This window comes from Erythrolamprus reginae, chromosome 2 (genome assembly GCF_031021105.1).
Source record: "Erythrolamprus reginae isolate rEryReg1 chromosome 2, rEryReg1.hap1, whole genome shotgun sequence".
NCBI classification, from domain to species: Eukaryota; Metazoa; Chordata; class Lepidosauria; order Squamata; family Dipsadidae; genus Erythrolamprus; species Erythrolamprus reginae.
The window spans coordinates 135,294,277-135,310,893 of record NC_091951.1 but is presented as its reverse complement, the minus strand read 5'-3'; the positions used below and the strand labels follow the sequence as shown (position 1 = coordinate 135,310,893).

Genomic DNA, 16,617 nt, shown 5'->3' with positions numbered 1-16,617 from the left:
GTTTGAGAGAAGACTGACTTGGTGATGTGCCAGTGGCCTGTGCAGCTGGCACCCGAGTCGGACAGTCAGGAGGCCAGTGAGGACTTGGTGCTAGAGGAGAGGTTCAGCCAGGGCCTTCCGAACCTCCAGGACCTCATAGCAGCAATGAGGAAGAAGAGGCTTTTCCTCTTAATGCACGAGCACGCAGAGCTGCCAAAAGGCAGGAGTGGTTACTCCAGAAGTGGTCTCTTCAGGAGTAACGCTTGGGGTTAATTGGCCACTCCCCTAGTCTACTTAAGGAAAGCCAGGGCAGTTGAATCTTTGCAGGAAACAATGTTTGAAACTTGTGTGGACTCGTGTCTGGAAAGTCTCTGCTTTGCTTATCTGCTTATCTGTTGAAGACAACTCCTTCTTATAAGCTATTAAGCCATACACAATTGGAGGAATTGGATCTTTGGATGTATTGAAGGACGTATAACAAAAACCAATTCTAATAAAATTCAAGAGTTCATTACAAAATAAATAGAGAAATGAACATACAAAACTACAACATATATTAAAGTTGTGTAAGAAATCAGAATTTTTTTAAAAAAGTTTTGTTGTGAAGACCTTACTTTAATGTTTGATTTATGTGCAGACAAAGTACAGTGTTGAATTGAGGATGTTTGTTATCTCTTAAATTATTTTGAACTGAAATTAAAGGACAAATACTGTGCACATCATCTCATGGTCTTGAAATAGAAATGGAATCAATAAATAACAAACATTTTTGTTTATTTTTAAATTTATAAATGGTACCTTAGTCCCAAAGAACCAGCAAAGTTAAACATTAAGTTTAGTAAAATAATCTAAAATTGAAATGCAGAACAAGTGAAACAAAACAACAACAAATAACATAAAATACAATTTAATTTAAAATGTCTGGGCAAATAAGTAGCTGAAAAAAGTCAAAAATCCCTATAAAACAAAAGTCTGTTTGTTCTGATCTGAGTTATAATCCAGCTATATTTTTTATCTATCGAGAAAATAGAAGAAGCTTTAAATCTATGATGAAGCTAGGTCAGAAAAATATTTATTTACTGGTATAAGATATAAAATTTCCTCCTCATCTCTAGGGGTGCTATGTGTCTTTCTCAATCTCAGGTCCTCTACTAGAGACCAAACCAGCTATTATTATTATTATTATTATTATTATTATTATTATTATTATTATTATTATTATTATTATTATTATTATTAAAATTTGTATGATATGGGCAATGCATCCTGTAAACTGTACTGAGTATAGTCCCCGTCTGTCCTGAAAGATTCAAAATTACAGGAAGCATCTGTGAGATTCTTTTCCTGCGTAACAACAAGGAGTTGTTATTCATAGGAACAAACCTGAAATAGCAGCAAGACAATAATATCAAAGTGTATACCTCCTGGCAATTATTCTTTATAGGACTATTTTTGGCAAATTTTGTAACTTGTAGAATTTGAAATAGAAATTAGAAGAAAACAACACAGCCCTATTAGTTAAGGGTATTGGACATAGAATAACAGATTTGAAAGGGACCTTGGAGGTCTTCTTGTCCAACTCCCTGCTTAGGCAGGAAACCCTACACCACTTCAAACAAATGATTATCCAACATCTTAAAAACTTCCAGTGTTGGAGCCTTCACAACTTCTGGAGGCAAGCTGTTCCACAGATTAATTGTTCTGTCAGGAAAAGTCTCCTTAATTTTTAGTTGTTTCTCTCCTTGATTAGTTTTTACCGACCTTCTTGTTCAACCCTCAAGTACTTTGGAGAATAGTTTGGCTTCCATTTCTTTGTGCCAACCCCTGAGTTATTGGACTACTGCTATCATGTCTTCCCTAGTCCTTCTTTTCATTAAACTAGACATACCCAGTTCATATGTTTTAGCCTCTAATCCCCTAATCATGTTTGTTGCTTTTCTCTGCCCTCTTTCTAGATTCTCAGCATCCTTTTTACATTGTGGCAATCAAAACTAAATGCAGTATTCTAAGTATGGACTTACTAAGGCATTATAAAGTGGTATTAACACTTCACGTAATCTTGATTCTATCCCTGTGTTAATGCAGCCTAGAACTGTGTTGGCTTTTTTGGCAGCTGCTGTACACTCCTGGCTCATATTTAAATGGTTGTCCATTGGGACTCAAGATCCCTCTCACAGTTACTACTGTTGAACAAGGTACCACATAAACTGTCCCTGTGCATTTTGTATTTCTTGCCTAAATATAGAACCTTACTTTCCCACCCCACCCCACCCCACCCCCCCACCCCATCCCAATGTTCAAGCCTGTCAAATAATTGGCTATTCCTGCCAGTTTGCTGTCATCTGCTAATTGGATGAATTCCCTATCTATCCTTTCATCCAAGTCATTGATGTAGATGTTGAAGAGTATTGGGTCTAAAACAGAGCGTTGGGGTACTCCACTGCATTCTTCCCTCCATGTAGATGTAGTTCCATTGAGCATTACACGTTGAGTGTGATTGGTCAGCCAGTTTGGAATCCATCTGTTGGTGTTGCTGTCTCACCCACATTTTTTCTACTTTATCTAGTACAGTAGTAGGTTGTGGTCTACTTTATAAATGCCTTACTGAAGTCCAAGTAAACTGTATTGACAGCATTTGCATTATCCACTAATTTTGTCACTTTGTCAAAGAATGCAATAAGATTAATCTGGCATGATCTGTTTTTGACAAGCCCATGTTGACCTTTGGTTATTACTTTGTTTGCTTGTAGGTGTTCTTTGATTCATTGCTTTATTATTTTTTCCAGAATCTTTCCTGATATTGAGGTCAAGCTGATAGATCTGTAGTTTCCTGGATTTATTCCCCCCTCCCCCTTTTTTGAAGATGGGAACTACATCAGCTGTTTTCCAGTCCTCTGGCAGTTCCCTTTGTACTCCTGGATCTTTGAAAGATATAGTTCAGTGGTTCTGAGATCTCATTTGCCAATTCCTTCAAAACCTTGGGGTGTAATCCATCCAGTCCTGGAGATTTGAAGTCATCTAGGGTAGACAGGTGTTCACTTATCATTTTCTTCCCTATTTTAACTTCTGTTCCTATTATGGTTTTTGTGATGCTGTTTTTGATAGGTTGGAGTGGTTTTATCCTTTGTGTAAAGACAGATGCAAAAAATGAGTTAAATAGCTCTGCTTTCTCCCTGTTGCTTGCCACCTTTTTGCCATTTCCTCCCTGAAATGGACCAATTGTTTCCTTGACTTTTTTGACGTTTTTAATATGTTGGAATAAACTTTTTTTGTTACTTTTTACTTTTGTTCCAAGCCTTTGTTCATTGTAAGCCTTAGCTTTCCTCACTTTATCTTTACAGGCTTGGCCTATTCATTGGTATTCTGCCTTAGTTATTTCCCCCTCTTTCCACTTTTTATACTTGTCCTTTTTGTCTTTTAATTGGCCAGCCATGCTGGTTCCTTTTGAGACCTATTACTTTTCTTTTTCATTAGTATTGTGCTAGACTGGGCTTTCATAATCTTACTTATTGAATCAGAATATAGGTCCAATTCAGTATTATTTATCCTGGTGAGCAGCAGCAGCTCAGGTTTTGGGTGGATGGGAAGGAATATTTATTATATCTGCAACTCCCTTTTAAAATTATCTTTAACCCCCACACCATTCAGAGCAGTTTTAAGGTAGGGAGCGGTTGCCTTCAAATATAAAATAAATAGATAAAACAGACAAGGGTTTAGGGCTGGAATAAAAAGGAAGGGCTAATAGGCCAGTTCTTTAAGGTGGCATTTTATGTCTAAGTCAGATCTGCTGATTTTGCTTGGCTAATTGATGATTTTCTCTAATAATAATTCTTGTTCTTTTGTCTCATAACTGGCAGTTGAATTTGGATAGGAGATTTTTCCAGCTTTATTACTGATATTAGTCAGATCTAGGATTTTTTATCTGAAGTTGATGTTTCCTCTGTGAAGTATGCAAGTTTCCTTTGTAATTTAAATGGTAAAATAAAGCAATACAGTGATCCCTCGATTATCGCGAGGGTTCCGTTCCAAGACCCCTCGCGATAATCGATTTTTCGCGATGTAGGGTTGCGGAAGTAAAAACACCATCTGCGCATGCGCGCCCTTTTTCCATGGCCGCGCATGCGCAGATGGTGGAGTTTGCGTGGGCGGTGGGGAAACCCGGATCTTCGTCTGCTCGCTGCTGCTGCGGCCGCCCAGCAGCTGATCTGCTCGGCGGCAGCAGCGAGGAGCCGAATCGGGCTTTCCCCTTTGCGTGGGCGGCGGAGAAACCCCGATCTTCGTCTGCTCGCTGCTGCTGCTGCAGCAGCAAGCAGACGAAGATCGGGGTTTCCCCGCCGCCCCACGCAAAGGGGAAAGCCCGGCTCCTCGCTGATGCCCCCGCTCGCCCGCCCGCCCACCGCCCACCAGCAAGAGGGGGAGAGATAGAGAAAGAGAGAGAAGGAAAGAAAGAGATGAGAGAGGGAGGAAGAGAGGGGGAGAGAGGAAGAAGCAAGATAGAGAGAGAGAGAAAGAAAGATGAGAAAGGAAGGGAGTGACGTCATCGGGTGGGAAAAATCGCGATATAGCGTTTCGCGAAGATCGAGATCGCGAAAATCGAGGGATCACTGTACTGTAAAAGCGATCAGGATTAGAACAAAATGCAGTTTGTATATTTCTGTATATTTAATGTACAAGATAACGTGTTTAATTTTTCAGGTTGCAATATAATTAGTTAAACATGGAATCTTAAACTGGTGTTGAAATTACACTATGTAATAATCCTGCATCACACTAAAGCACATTTCATGTAGTCCAGATGAGTTCACATTTCAGTTAAGTTAACTATTTTAGATAACTTGGAACCAATTTACTTAAGTGCAAATGCTGGCCAACAGGAAATTTTCTATTCAATCATGTGATCTAAGTACATATATTTGTATAGTTAACATATCTAATGAGAATAAATAAAAAATACCTACCTAAAGCTACCCTTGCAGCTGACGCATCATAATTAATCCAGAATGAAACCCAAGACAGAATAGTGATCAGAATGGAAGGCATATAAGTCTGTAGAATGAAATAGCCAATGTTTCTCTTAAGTTTAAAGCTTAGGGACAGCCTGGGATAGGAACCTAGAAGAAAAACAAGAAGTTTTCAAATATTATTTGAACAAATGTAAACAGGCAATTCCAGACTATTTTGGATATTAAGATGAAAATGCCAATAACTTAATAAAGAAAAAAAGGCCTCTTTATTTATACCTAAATGAAGTTGATTGGTTTACTGAGTGGTTATCTATCTATCTATCTATCTATCTATCTATCTATCTATCTATCTATCTATCTATCATCTATCCATCCATGTATCTATCTATCTGAAGGAAGCGTTGACTAAAGCCTGGACCCAGCCTCATGTCACTTCCTTGCTGGCTGAGACCAGTCAGGAGGGACATGTGTCCAATAAGCAAGTGGAGTAACTCATCACTCCCATGGCCTTGTCCACTTCCTCAAGAGTCACCTGGTCAAACTTGTCCCACACAATAGGACCAAGACCTACCCCTGTCATCTCAGTCGATGTTGCCCAATTGGAGTCCAGGTCCATTCGAATCTGGGCAACTTTATCTGTCAGAATTTAACATAAAGTAAAGATTATACACTGTATATGCCTGACAATTATAAACAAACCTGTTGCTGCTTCTATATACTACAACACTGGTCTTGTGGTGCAGTGGTTAGAATGCAATACTGCAGGATAATTCTGCCCGCAGTCTGGAATTTGATCCTGAAGGGCTGAAAGTGGATTCAGCCTTCTATTCTTTTGAGGTTGGTAAAATTAGGACCCAGATTGCTGGGGGGAGGGGATATGTTGCCATTGTAAACAGCCCAGAGAATGCTATAAAGCACTATGGGGCAGTATTTAAGTCTAAGTGCTATTACTATTTCTATATTAATGACTTTTCTAAATCTAAGAGCACAATAGCTAAAATAAAAATGTTGACAGGATAATGTGGTTGTATATTCGACAAGAAGTTTGCAGATGAGATATCTGTTCTTCAACAGCCCACCTACCCTTGTTCCTCTCTCACACAGTATATCTTTTAACACCTTACCCTGGTTTTTCCAGTCCTTTTCCTACAAAACTGAAGTTTATTTTATACTAGACAACTTATGACTGGTTGGGTTATCCTTTCCTTACTTAAACAGAGAAACAGAATGACCAAACCGAGAAAAACGGCAGTAAGAATAGGAAGGACTTCTGACTTCCTGGTGGCTTCTCCATTGATTTTTCTTAGAAAGAGGTTGGGAAGGATGTGAATTCTCCCTCCCTCCCTCCCTTCCAATGTATGTATACTTCTTATACATGTGATGTCATGTCATTGGTTGAAACCCCAATGATTTGCAGTATATGTAATTTAGAGTGTATAAAGCAACAAGTAATAAAGAATCTAGGCCCATTGAATGAATGTGGACAGAAAATAAAAGAGAGTAAAGAACAAATAAATACATTGAGATGGTTTGGTCACATAATAGAGCGAATGACAATCTATTTGTAAAACAAATACAGTATATGAAGGAAAAGTGAATAGTTAAGAGGAAAGGGGCGACAAAGCAGGTTATGAATATATGAAGTTTGGGAGGGACTTTAAAAAAAGTGTAAAATTTGAAGAACAAAAGACAATAAATGAACCAGAATATGATTCAGTAGAAGTCAGGATATTTTGCCAGGGTGGAAAAATATGTAAAGATATAGTGATAATATGGAAAGTTATTGTGAAAACTGTTTGCATAAATCAGATTTATTTACTTTTTTATTCTGAATTCATGGCTTTAATTTCTTTGGTTTATTAGTTTTAATTCTATTTCTGCACTTCACCTAACTATACTTACCTTGAAAGGGGGTAAGTAGCATGATGCATTTATTTGTGTCACCCATACGCAAACATTCAGGCAAACACACAAGCACATACTACTAACCCATGAATAACATGCAACAGCCATGGTTCAACATAGCTTCAGGAAGGATATGACAGAAATATGTCATGTTCACATCCCTCTGGAAGCATTTTTCAGTATCAAATATAAAGTACTGCACAGTTATAATGAATAGACTCTGCGTAGTCATATGAAAAAGTAAAGAAATATGTAGGAAAACATAAAAAGGCATAGCAAGTAATAAAACACAGAAATTGTATTTCATAAATTGTCTGGATCTAAACTTTCCTCCAGAGTCCAACTCAAGTCTCAAATGGACTTTCTATTCCTGCTACTTTTAAAGCTTTGCACTCTGTTCTAAGAATAAACCAAAGGCTGTATTCTACAGATTTGCAATATATAAAAATAATAGTTATGATTTGGTTTGATTGGCAAACTGGAAAGTTATTTCTCAACCATGGATTACATAAAGTAATTTCTTGTTCTGCCAAGGATTTCTTGCTAAAACAAAAACCAAAACCCCCAACTCTACTAGATTTAGATGTCTGAATAATAGAATAGAGGGCAGTTAATGAATATTCTTTAGGGAGCCATTAAAGATTGGAAAGGGCTATCACACTTTACAATAATGAAAATGCCTGTATAAAGTTGATGGCTTTTCAATTTAGCTCTGAAGAGCTAAATAGAAGACAGAAAATAGTTTAGCTCCCTAGAAGACAGAAAATGATTTATTAGCTTGGATTATTAACTGTTGTTCAGAAACTTCTGAATAAGGCATATAAAGTTATTTTCTGTGGCTGTGTAGCATCTAATTCCAAGAAACTTTTAACTCTAAAATGTGTGAACCAAGCATAATACACAACATTTTAAAGCATCCGCATCTTTTGTCTCAACTGTATGGCTGCATTGCATTGTCCTAGAAAAAGTTGCTTTAAAGAGTTGCCAATAAATTCCCTGGCACATTTTTATATAACTATGAAGGTTATCCAGAAAGTAAGGTTGAAAAGCACATAGCTGTCATGGGGAATGTTCATGGGGGAAGTTGGTTGCTATTGTGTAGCAGGAAACCAGCGGAAGAGAACAAGCAGTGCCAGTGGTCATCAACTAGCATTGTGGTGAAGGTTAGAGATGAGCATGCTCATTCCGTTTCCCTCCAAATGCGAAGGGCAGGCTGTAATATGCTACCTGAATGCTAAGGGCATGAACGCTGCTGTGATGGGTGCCCAAGATGCTTACTGAAGTGCACAAAATCGACATAATTAGTGCTGCCTGATAATTTCTTGACCTTTTCTCAGCTGTATAGTGACAGGAGATGAAACTTGAGTTTATCACCATACTCCAGAGAACAAATGTCAATTAATGCAGTGGCGCCATACCCATTCTCCATCAGCCAAAATTTTCAAAACTCAGCAGTCGGTGAGAAAAATCTTGAGCACTCATCACGCACAACTATTGGGCACTCATCGCAGGAGCATTCATGCCCTTAGAATTCAGGTAGTATTCACTACAATGCCAGTCGATGATCTATTGGCTACTGGCACTGCTCATTCTCCTCTGCTGGCTTCCTGCTAAACAATAGTAATACCCACTTCCCCCACAAACCTTTTCCACAAGAGCTACATGCCTTGTAACCTGACTTTCCAGATAACGCTTGTGTTGAATAACTTCAGGATTTACTATTTACACAAGCTAATCCTACGCATGTTTACTCAGAAATAAATCTGATGTACTCAGTAAAATTTATTCCTGGGTAAACTTGCAGAGAATTGTAAATTTTATCTACTTTCTACTTTATAGCTATATTCAGAGAAGAGATGCTATTGTCCATATTGGATAGACGCTATGGAAAGTTCAATCCACAGCAACTGGATGCAATGTAACAGTGCACTAATTAACATGTCCAAAGTTATTTGAAAGCCCAAATTATTTTGTAAACCATGCATTTCATCATTGTGTGATATTAAAACAGTTTAAACAGCTTTATATTGGAGAAGTTTTCCCTTTCTCAATGTCCTCACAAACCTGTTGAGAAAACAACTTTCTTGGTGATAAGTTTGTAATCCACTATAGAGAACTGTGGCAGTTCAATCTTTGTCACTCCTGTAACTGCATTATCACCCCCACGCCAGTAAAATTCAATATCATCAGTTGTGTAGCCATCTGTAAAAAAAAAAGAAAAAACAGAAGCAAAGATTTAGAATATAGTTCTATCTATACCACTATAACTATAATAAGAGTTTATTTGGAACCTTGTAAATATTTACAAAACAAAAGCTTTCTAATGCACATACCCCACATATATTTCAGTCATGCTTAATTTAAGTATCAGGTAACTGTAAGGTAGAATCTACTTAGAGATATAAATCAGAAGAAAGATGGTAGAAACAAGGAATTGTGCATCCTCTGTTGTGGCAGGAAAGATCCATAACTCCTTGCCTTGGGATATCTGTCTATTCTTGTGACTGGTTGTATTTTTCTTGAGATAGGAGAGCCAAGCATCCTATTTTGCAAAGCACAGTTCTACCTTTGAAATGCTGCCAAAGAAAGCTCCCTGTATGAAGGCCACCTGTATTCCACGGATTTCTTAGATCAAGACAATATAAATTAAAGATAAAAAACCAAAAAGAGGAAAAATACCAGCTGAGGTTTTGAATGCTTGCCTATTAATAGGCAAAATTATTATTGAGCCCTGGTGTGCAGTGGTTAAAATCCAGTATTGCAGGCTATTCTACTCACAGCCCGGAGTTTGATCCTGATGGGCTCAAAATTGACTCAGCCTTCCTACCTTCCGAGATTGGTAAAATGAAGACCCAGATAGTTTTAGGTAATATGTAATTATGTAAACCATCCAAAGTGTTTTGAAAAGCACTGTGGGACTGTATATATTGCAAGTCTAAGTGCTCTTGCTATGTACAGTTACTGATAAATCAGGAGATATAATTCTAACTTCCTTTTCTCATAATGTTAAATTGTCCCCCACTCAACCTTAAAGCACATTCATATTTTGTGTTATACTTTTCACTGAGAATGCAGTTTTTCTACATCATCTTTTGCAGCCTTTATTGTCTTTTCAGTTGTTTTATCGTTCATTCATTAGGAGCACAGAGCTGGGAATATGAATAGAAAAATGGGTTAAAACTCTGAACGAAAGAAATATATAGACTCAAATATCAATTTACCATCTGTAATGATTATGTAGAAAGTGGGTCAATATGCCTGGGAAAAAAAGAAGACAAGATATAAGGAAAGCTGAATGTGATGTGATGAGTAGTAGTCTGGGAATACTAAGTGGAGGGGTTGAAAGTAACCATCACTATCTGCATTTTGCTAAATGAATATTTTGTACTAGGCGATGTCCACTGTGGTAACTGTTTTATGAGGGCACCTGTACTTTGTGGTTTAATCTCCTTTTCAGTTTTTGCTTTGGCAAATGATTACAGATGGAAAAACTGAGGAGGCCATGTTGCCCCTTATGTTGTCATGGCAACATGAGATAATGCTTTAGGTCTGCTGGCCATGAATGCTTGTCATCCTTCTCCATTTTACAATTTCTAACCAGAATGGATGTTAGCAATGTTTGGGGGATGAGAGGAAGGCACCACATTGGCAGGAAGCCCATACCTTTAAATTTAGAATTATGTTTTCAAACAGAACAAAAATTCCCCTCAAAAGAGTTAGGATAAATCGCACAAAACAATCATGGAAATTGAAACATGTTTATGACAGGTCCGCAGCCCTGAAAATGATATATTTCCTATAGCTTTTCTGTAAATGAGAACTGACATTTACCTCTTGAAGTCTATTTTTTCCTTCCAAGAATGTGCCACATATCTCATTACTGCTTTAGATATGATCACTACCAGGGATAATATAATACTTCACTCAATTAAACTGAGCTAGCCCTATGCTTTCCTGCATTTGATCCTTCTGGTGAGAAAAAGGACCTCGGCTTCTGAAAAGGAGCTTCTCACACAGTTTGGTTGGTACACTATCAAAAATACAGTGAATAACCTGAGAACACAGTAAGTGACATTCAAGATTTTGTGAACATCTGATGCATTAGGGCAAGACAATATCATTCTCTAGTTAGGAAACACACAGGAGAGATATGAGTCATGCATTCAGCAGCTGTCAGCCCCAAAGGAAAGTGTTTAAATTGAAGTATTTATATTGTTACACAAACATATTATTTAATCTCCCATACATTCTAAAAAACAAGCTTTAAAAAGTAATAAAAGCATACTGAGTTTTTAGAAATACATGATTCTTCAGATATGTGGTATATAGGTAAACAAAGCAACAAAAACAAAGCATTATGTTCTGCATAAATCGCTGTTTAGCAGCAATTTTATTCTTATTTAACTAGCTTTAATTCTCTTATTAATTGTTATTGGCTTGATTCTATATGGATGATTTCTTAGTTCAGTCTTTTATATTTTATATTGGTTCTCATTCTTGATTATATGTTAGTCTTTGGACTTTTTTTTTGAAACATAACTGATATGTCTGGGACATACAAATTGAGGCAGAGACACTCATAAAGCTAACAAGTTTATTCAGCTCAAAGGTAAACACTAACAGTGAAAGTGCTAACCTGTCAGCGTGTCACGTTCAGGCTAACGGAGAGTGGCAAAAATCAGCACCTCTGACAGCTCCTTATATAGATGCTAGAATGGCTGTGACTAATCAGCTCTCAGCAATACCTGACGTCAGCTGCGGACTTGAGCGAAGCCTGGATGCAAGACTCCTCCATTACTAGATGGCACATTCATAGTTTTGCAGGTAGGCAGACTTTCTTCTGACTCTGTCTGACCATCTGAGGGTTCCTGTTGAAGCTAGACTAGGTAGGACTGCCAAAGAAACTCCTGCTGCCTTCTCCGGAGGCTTTTCTGTCTCTCTGGCAGCTTCCAGGGCTGGAACAAAATCCTTGGTGTCCAGTGAGCTTGCTGTGGTTGTCATAGTTCACCTTGGTTCCTGGAAAAGGCCCATCTGAAATGTTGGGGTTAGTTTCTAGTGTGTATGCTTTCACCTTAGGGGAAAGCATACAGCGACCCCTTAGCTGGTCAATTTGGCATTGCCATATTCGCCCATCATCCAGAACCTGGGGTCTGCTTGGTTAGTAAAAGTTCCTAATAACCATAGGGGGTGATCTGCATAGTTTCTGGTATACACAAGGTCCCCTGGTCGGAAGGTTCTGATTTTTGAAATTGAATCCCTGGGAAGGTCTGCAGAATAATTGGGATCCAGGTCTTTATTTTCCTTCCCATCAACAGCTCAGCAATACTTTGGTTCATTTCTGGGCATGGAATGGAATGCTGCAACAGGAGGTATTTTGAGATTTTATAGTTCCAATCTCTAGGCTGCAATCTTGCCAGGGGCTCCTTAACCGAGCATACAGCCCTTTCCACCCTGCCATTGCTAGCAGGGAAAAAAAGGAGCAGTTAGAATGAACCTAATGCCCAGTCCTGCTAGAAATACTTCAAAAAGCCCAGAGGTAAATTGGGGCCCATTATCAGATACCAGAACTTCTGGGATACCGTGAGTGGCAAACAAAGTCTGTAATATCTTGATGATTGTGTTAGAAATGGTGAAGGACATCAGCTTCACCTGCACCACCACGAAGAACATTTGACCTTACACTGGACTAGCCAGGTCAATATGAAGGCAAGACCAAGGCCCTCTTCGTGTGTCCCATTCAAAGAGGCTTGCTTTAGGTTAGTTTGCTCTTGTTTTTTGACACATCTGACACTCCAACACCCATTCAACAATTTCCCAATCTACGTTTGGCCACCACATATAGCTCCTGGCCAGAGCTTTCATTCTCACTATACCTAGGTGGCTATCATGTAAAGTAGCTAGGAGGTGGTTTCACAAAATGGCAGGAATAATAATTCTACGTCTCTAGAGCAAACAGCCTTTCAGTGTGGAAAATACATTTTGTCTTGTCTGGAATGGTTGGAACTGTGTACCCCCAGAGTCTAAAGGCAAGCTTCTCTTGACCCAGTCCAAAACCTGAAAGAGGATCCTGTCTTTGGATGTATGTTTGGCCACATCTGCTGCTGATAGAATGTTTGGTAGTTTTTCAATCATCAACACAGAGTTGACAGGAACTGGATCTTACACCGGAATAGCTAGAAGGCATCTACTTATGGCATCAGTGTGTGCAATATACTTCCCTGGTCTGTATTCAAGGGCATAGTTATAGGCGGCCAAAAATTCAATTCACCTGGTCATCCTTGGGGACATAATTTTGGAGGGCCTTATTGAATATGCCTCTGTAGTCAGCAAATATCCTGACTGACCGTCTGGCTTAATGGGAATGACTATTGGTGTTTCTCATATAGAGCGGTCAGCTGCCTCAAGGATGCCCTGACTTATTAGTTTATCCAAGGCAGCATCTTATTTTTCCTTCAGGGCAAAGGAAACTCCCATTCACATGAATGGGAGCAACCTGGGCATCCAAAATAAAAGAAAAGGCTTCCCTTACCCAGGACAGAGGTGAATACCGTGTACTGGTACTTACCAAGGGCAGAGGTGACGACTGTGTTGAACTCTATGATGAGATCAGACAGGATGGGGTCCTGTATCTGATGGAATCCATAAATGGAGGGGCCCAGGGAGTGAAACCATTCAAGACCTACAAGGCTAGGACATGGGTCTTCTACAATAATGAGGGGAAGATGACCAGATAAATTTCCATATTGAGTATGGAATATGTAGGTACCTAAAATAGGAATAATTCTACCCTAGCAATCTCTTAATTTAGTAGGGGCAGGTTTAAGTTTAGATTTGGTAAAATGGGAACCAGTACCTTGATAGCGTACCAAGATATAAGAGACATGGTGTATCTACTTCCATTTTACATGGAGATCCATCCAAAAGTATAGTGATAAATATTTTTTCTTACTATTGCTATTGTTATGTTTTCAGGGGATAGCTGTTTTTGTTATTAGTATAGCAGTCATTTTCAATTTTTAAAGTTTTTTTTTTTAATTTAAGGGTTTAGCTAGTGGCCTTGTATTTGGCTGTGCGGGCTCTGCATACCGTTGCCAGGTGGCCCATTTGTCCACATCTCAGGCAGTTTGCATTTCTGAACTTGCGAGCAGTTTTCAGGTGCAGTATCCCACAGCTCAAACAGGTGTTTCTTGTTATCTGACTTTCCTTGTTGTCTTTTCTCTAGTCCTGAAGTCTGAGGTGATGTACATCTTCTTTGATTTTCTCAGTAATGTCCCCTATTTTAATTGCTGTTTCCGAATGGACAGCCTTCATTTTGGCAGGAAAAAATGAAAAGGTTGTTTGTGAATCTATGAGAAAGTTCTTCTGCTCTTGCCTCATCTAGGGCTACTTGTAATAGAAGTATTGTTTTTTCTAAGTAGGTAGTGTTATAATCTTAAGTCTCTGATGCCACACACAAGCCTGTCTCTCAGGACATTATTTTGATGTTCAAATTCACAGTAAAGGGCAGCTGCCCTGAGTGAAGACATGTATTAGTTAATAGTTTCCTACTCTTTTTGGTTTCTGTTATAAAATGTGTGTCTCCTAGGTGTTACAGATGAAACAGAGGCATAATGGCTCCTTAAACTCTGAGATAACCTCCAAGGGCAAGTATGTATTTTCTGAGGAACCAAAAGATTTTTTGCCATTTCAAATACCCTCATTTCCACAGTTAATGATTGGCTTACCTGAATGGTCTTCTCGGGGTGCCCATGTCGAGACTCCAAGCAATGGTTAACTGTGGTTGGTTGTCATGGGATTAAGTTATTTTTAGAATGAAGCACACCCTCTCTGTTCCACTGCTCCTAGCCCACCCATTTCAAAATGAAGATGAGAGAGTGTCAAATGAGTCCATTTTATAGTTCTTGATGAAGGACAAAGACATAGACTCCGTGGCCGCTCTACAGATGTCTTTAATTGAGGCCTGTGTGGCCCAGGCTGCTGAGGTGACTGTGTTGCAAGTGGAATGTGTAGTTATCCTAGGCGGAACCCGGCCTGGATTCTCCTTCATAAGTGTTGACAATACAAGCATTAAGCCAATGGCTTATGGTATGGGACGTGACTTTATGGCCCATGAAGGCCAGCTGGAATGCAACAAACAGAGCCTCCAATCTCCAGAATGACGCCGTCCATCTGATATAAATCCAGAGGGCTCTCCTTACATCAAGCTTATGCCAACAACGTTCCAACAGATGATGGAAATTGCAACAAATGTCTGGAAGAATTACTTCCTGGGCCCAGTGGAAGCAGGAATTCACCTTCGGAAGGAAGGAGGGATCCATAAAGAGAACCACCCTGTGTGGATGAAAGTGACACAAGTCCTCATGCACAGAGAGCACCACCAACTCAGAAACCCATCTGGCTGAGGTGATAGTGACCAGGAAGGCTGTCTTGAAAGACAGGAATCATAGTGAGACAGTTCAAAGCAGCTCAAACAGCGTGGATGTGAGTGAGTCCAGTACGAGTGAGAGATCCCCAGAAGGGTATCTGTGGATGACTGGAGGTCTCGAATTGATCATATCCTTCAGGAAACTGCAATTGCTCAAGTGGTAATTGTCCACTCTAATGACCGTGGAAAAGACTGCAACCTTTCACCGGAGTGTGCTGGCAGTCAGGTCTTTGTTGAATCTTGCCTGCGAGAATGTCAAGATCTGGGAAACCGATGGAGCCAGTTGATCAAACTGAGACTTGCTGCAAAAGGCACACATAGCACTGTAGATGCATCAGGTACATTCCTGCTGAGATGCCTGAATGGCGACAATGAAATCCTCTGGCAGGTTGTCTGCTCTCAGGAGATCCTCCTCAAGTGCCAGATGGTAGATGTAGCCAGTGAGGCTCTGGGTGGAGTAGAGCTCTTTGCTGAGGGAGATCCTGGAATAGGAAATTTGCCATGGACGGGAAACTGAGAGCTCCACCAAGTCTGCATAACAGGGACGATGGGGGTCAATGGTGTGTGTATGTGTGACAAATAGGACCTCCGCTTTCTCTGCAATTTCCGAATTAAGCATGGAATAAGTGAAAGGGGTAGGAAGGCATACAAGAGTCCCAGTGGACAGGGACTGCAGAGGGCATTGATCCCTTCCCCCCCCGCCGCTGGAAACCTGGAGTAGAATCTTGGCAACTGAGTATTGGTGGGAGATGCAAACACTTGTGGACAGCAAAAAACAGCAGTCTGAAATAGTTCCAGATTCAGGTGCCACTCCGCTGGGTCGATCATGGCATGACTGAGCCAGTCTGCCTGTAGATTTGTGTTCTGCTAAAAGTGAGAGCACATGTGACTTTGCACATTTTCTCTGTTTCCTGCATGAAAGTTTATGTGACAGTTTATGTGGGACCGGGTCCATCAGGATGAGAACATGACAGTTCAACAAAGTGTGTTTGAAATGTCGTAAGGCTAACGCTACCACCTGAAGCTCAAGCAGATTGATGTTGGCATTGGCTAAATCCACCAGTGTCCATCGCCCTTGGTCATTTGAGACCCCACGTGCACTCCTCACCTGAACAAACTGGCATCGGTGGATAACAGTCTCTTGCATGGGTTATTTGAAAGTGTAACTTTTCTGTACAGCTGGAGAAGACCACCAGGTGAGCGAGTGAAGGACCTCGGGGGTCATTGTGACCAACATGCTGTAATGGCTGGTACCAGCTTGTTGATACAGGAGGAGGCCCCACTGAAGAGGCCAAGTGTGTAATCTTGCCCACAGAATGACATCTATGCATGAAATGAACTTGC

The 16,617-nt window shown here is 39.8% G+C and overlaps 1 protein-coding gene across 2 annotated transcripts in view; it reads right to left on the bottom strand.

The window, feature by feature from the left end:
• GABRB2 (gamma-aminobutyric acid type A receptor subunit beta2) overlaps positions 1 to 16,617 on the bottom strand; it is a 146,683-nt gene that overhangs the window by 20,061 nt on the left and 110,005 nt on the right. For both annotated transcript variants that reach the window (XM_070735896.1, XM_070735897.1), the window contains exons 6-7: positions 8,913 to 9,050; positions 4,938 to 5,090 (exon numbers count right to left, since the gene is read on the bottom strand). In XM_070735896.1, coding sequence (XP_070591997.1) covers positions 4,938 to 5,090; positions 8,913 to 9,050 — 291 coding nt within the window. The remainder of the gene's footprint in view (positions 1 to 4,937; positions 5,091 to 8,912; positions 9,051 to 16,617) is intronic.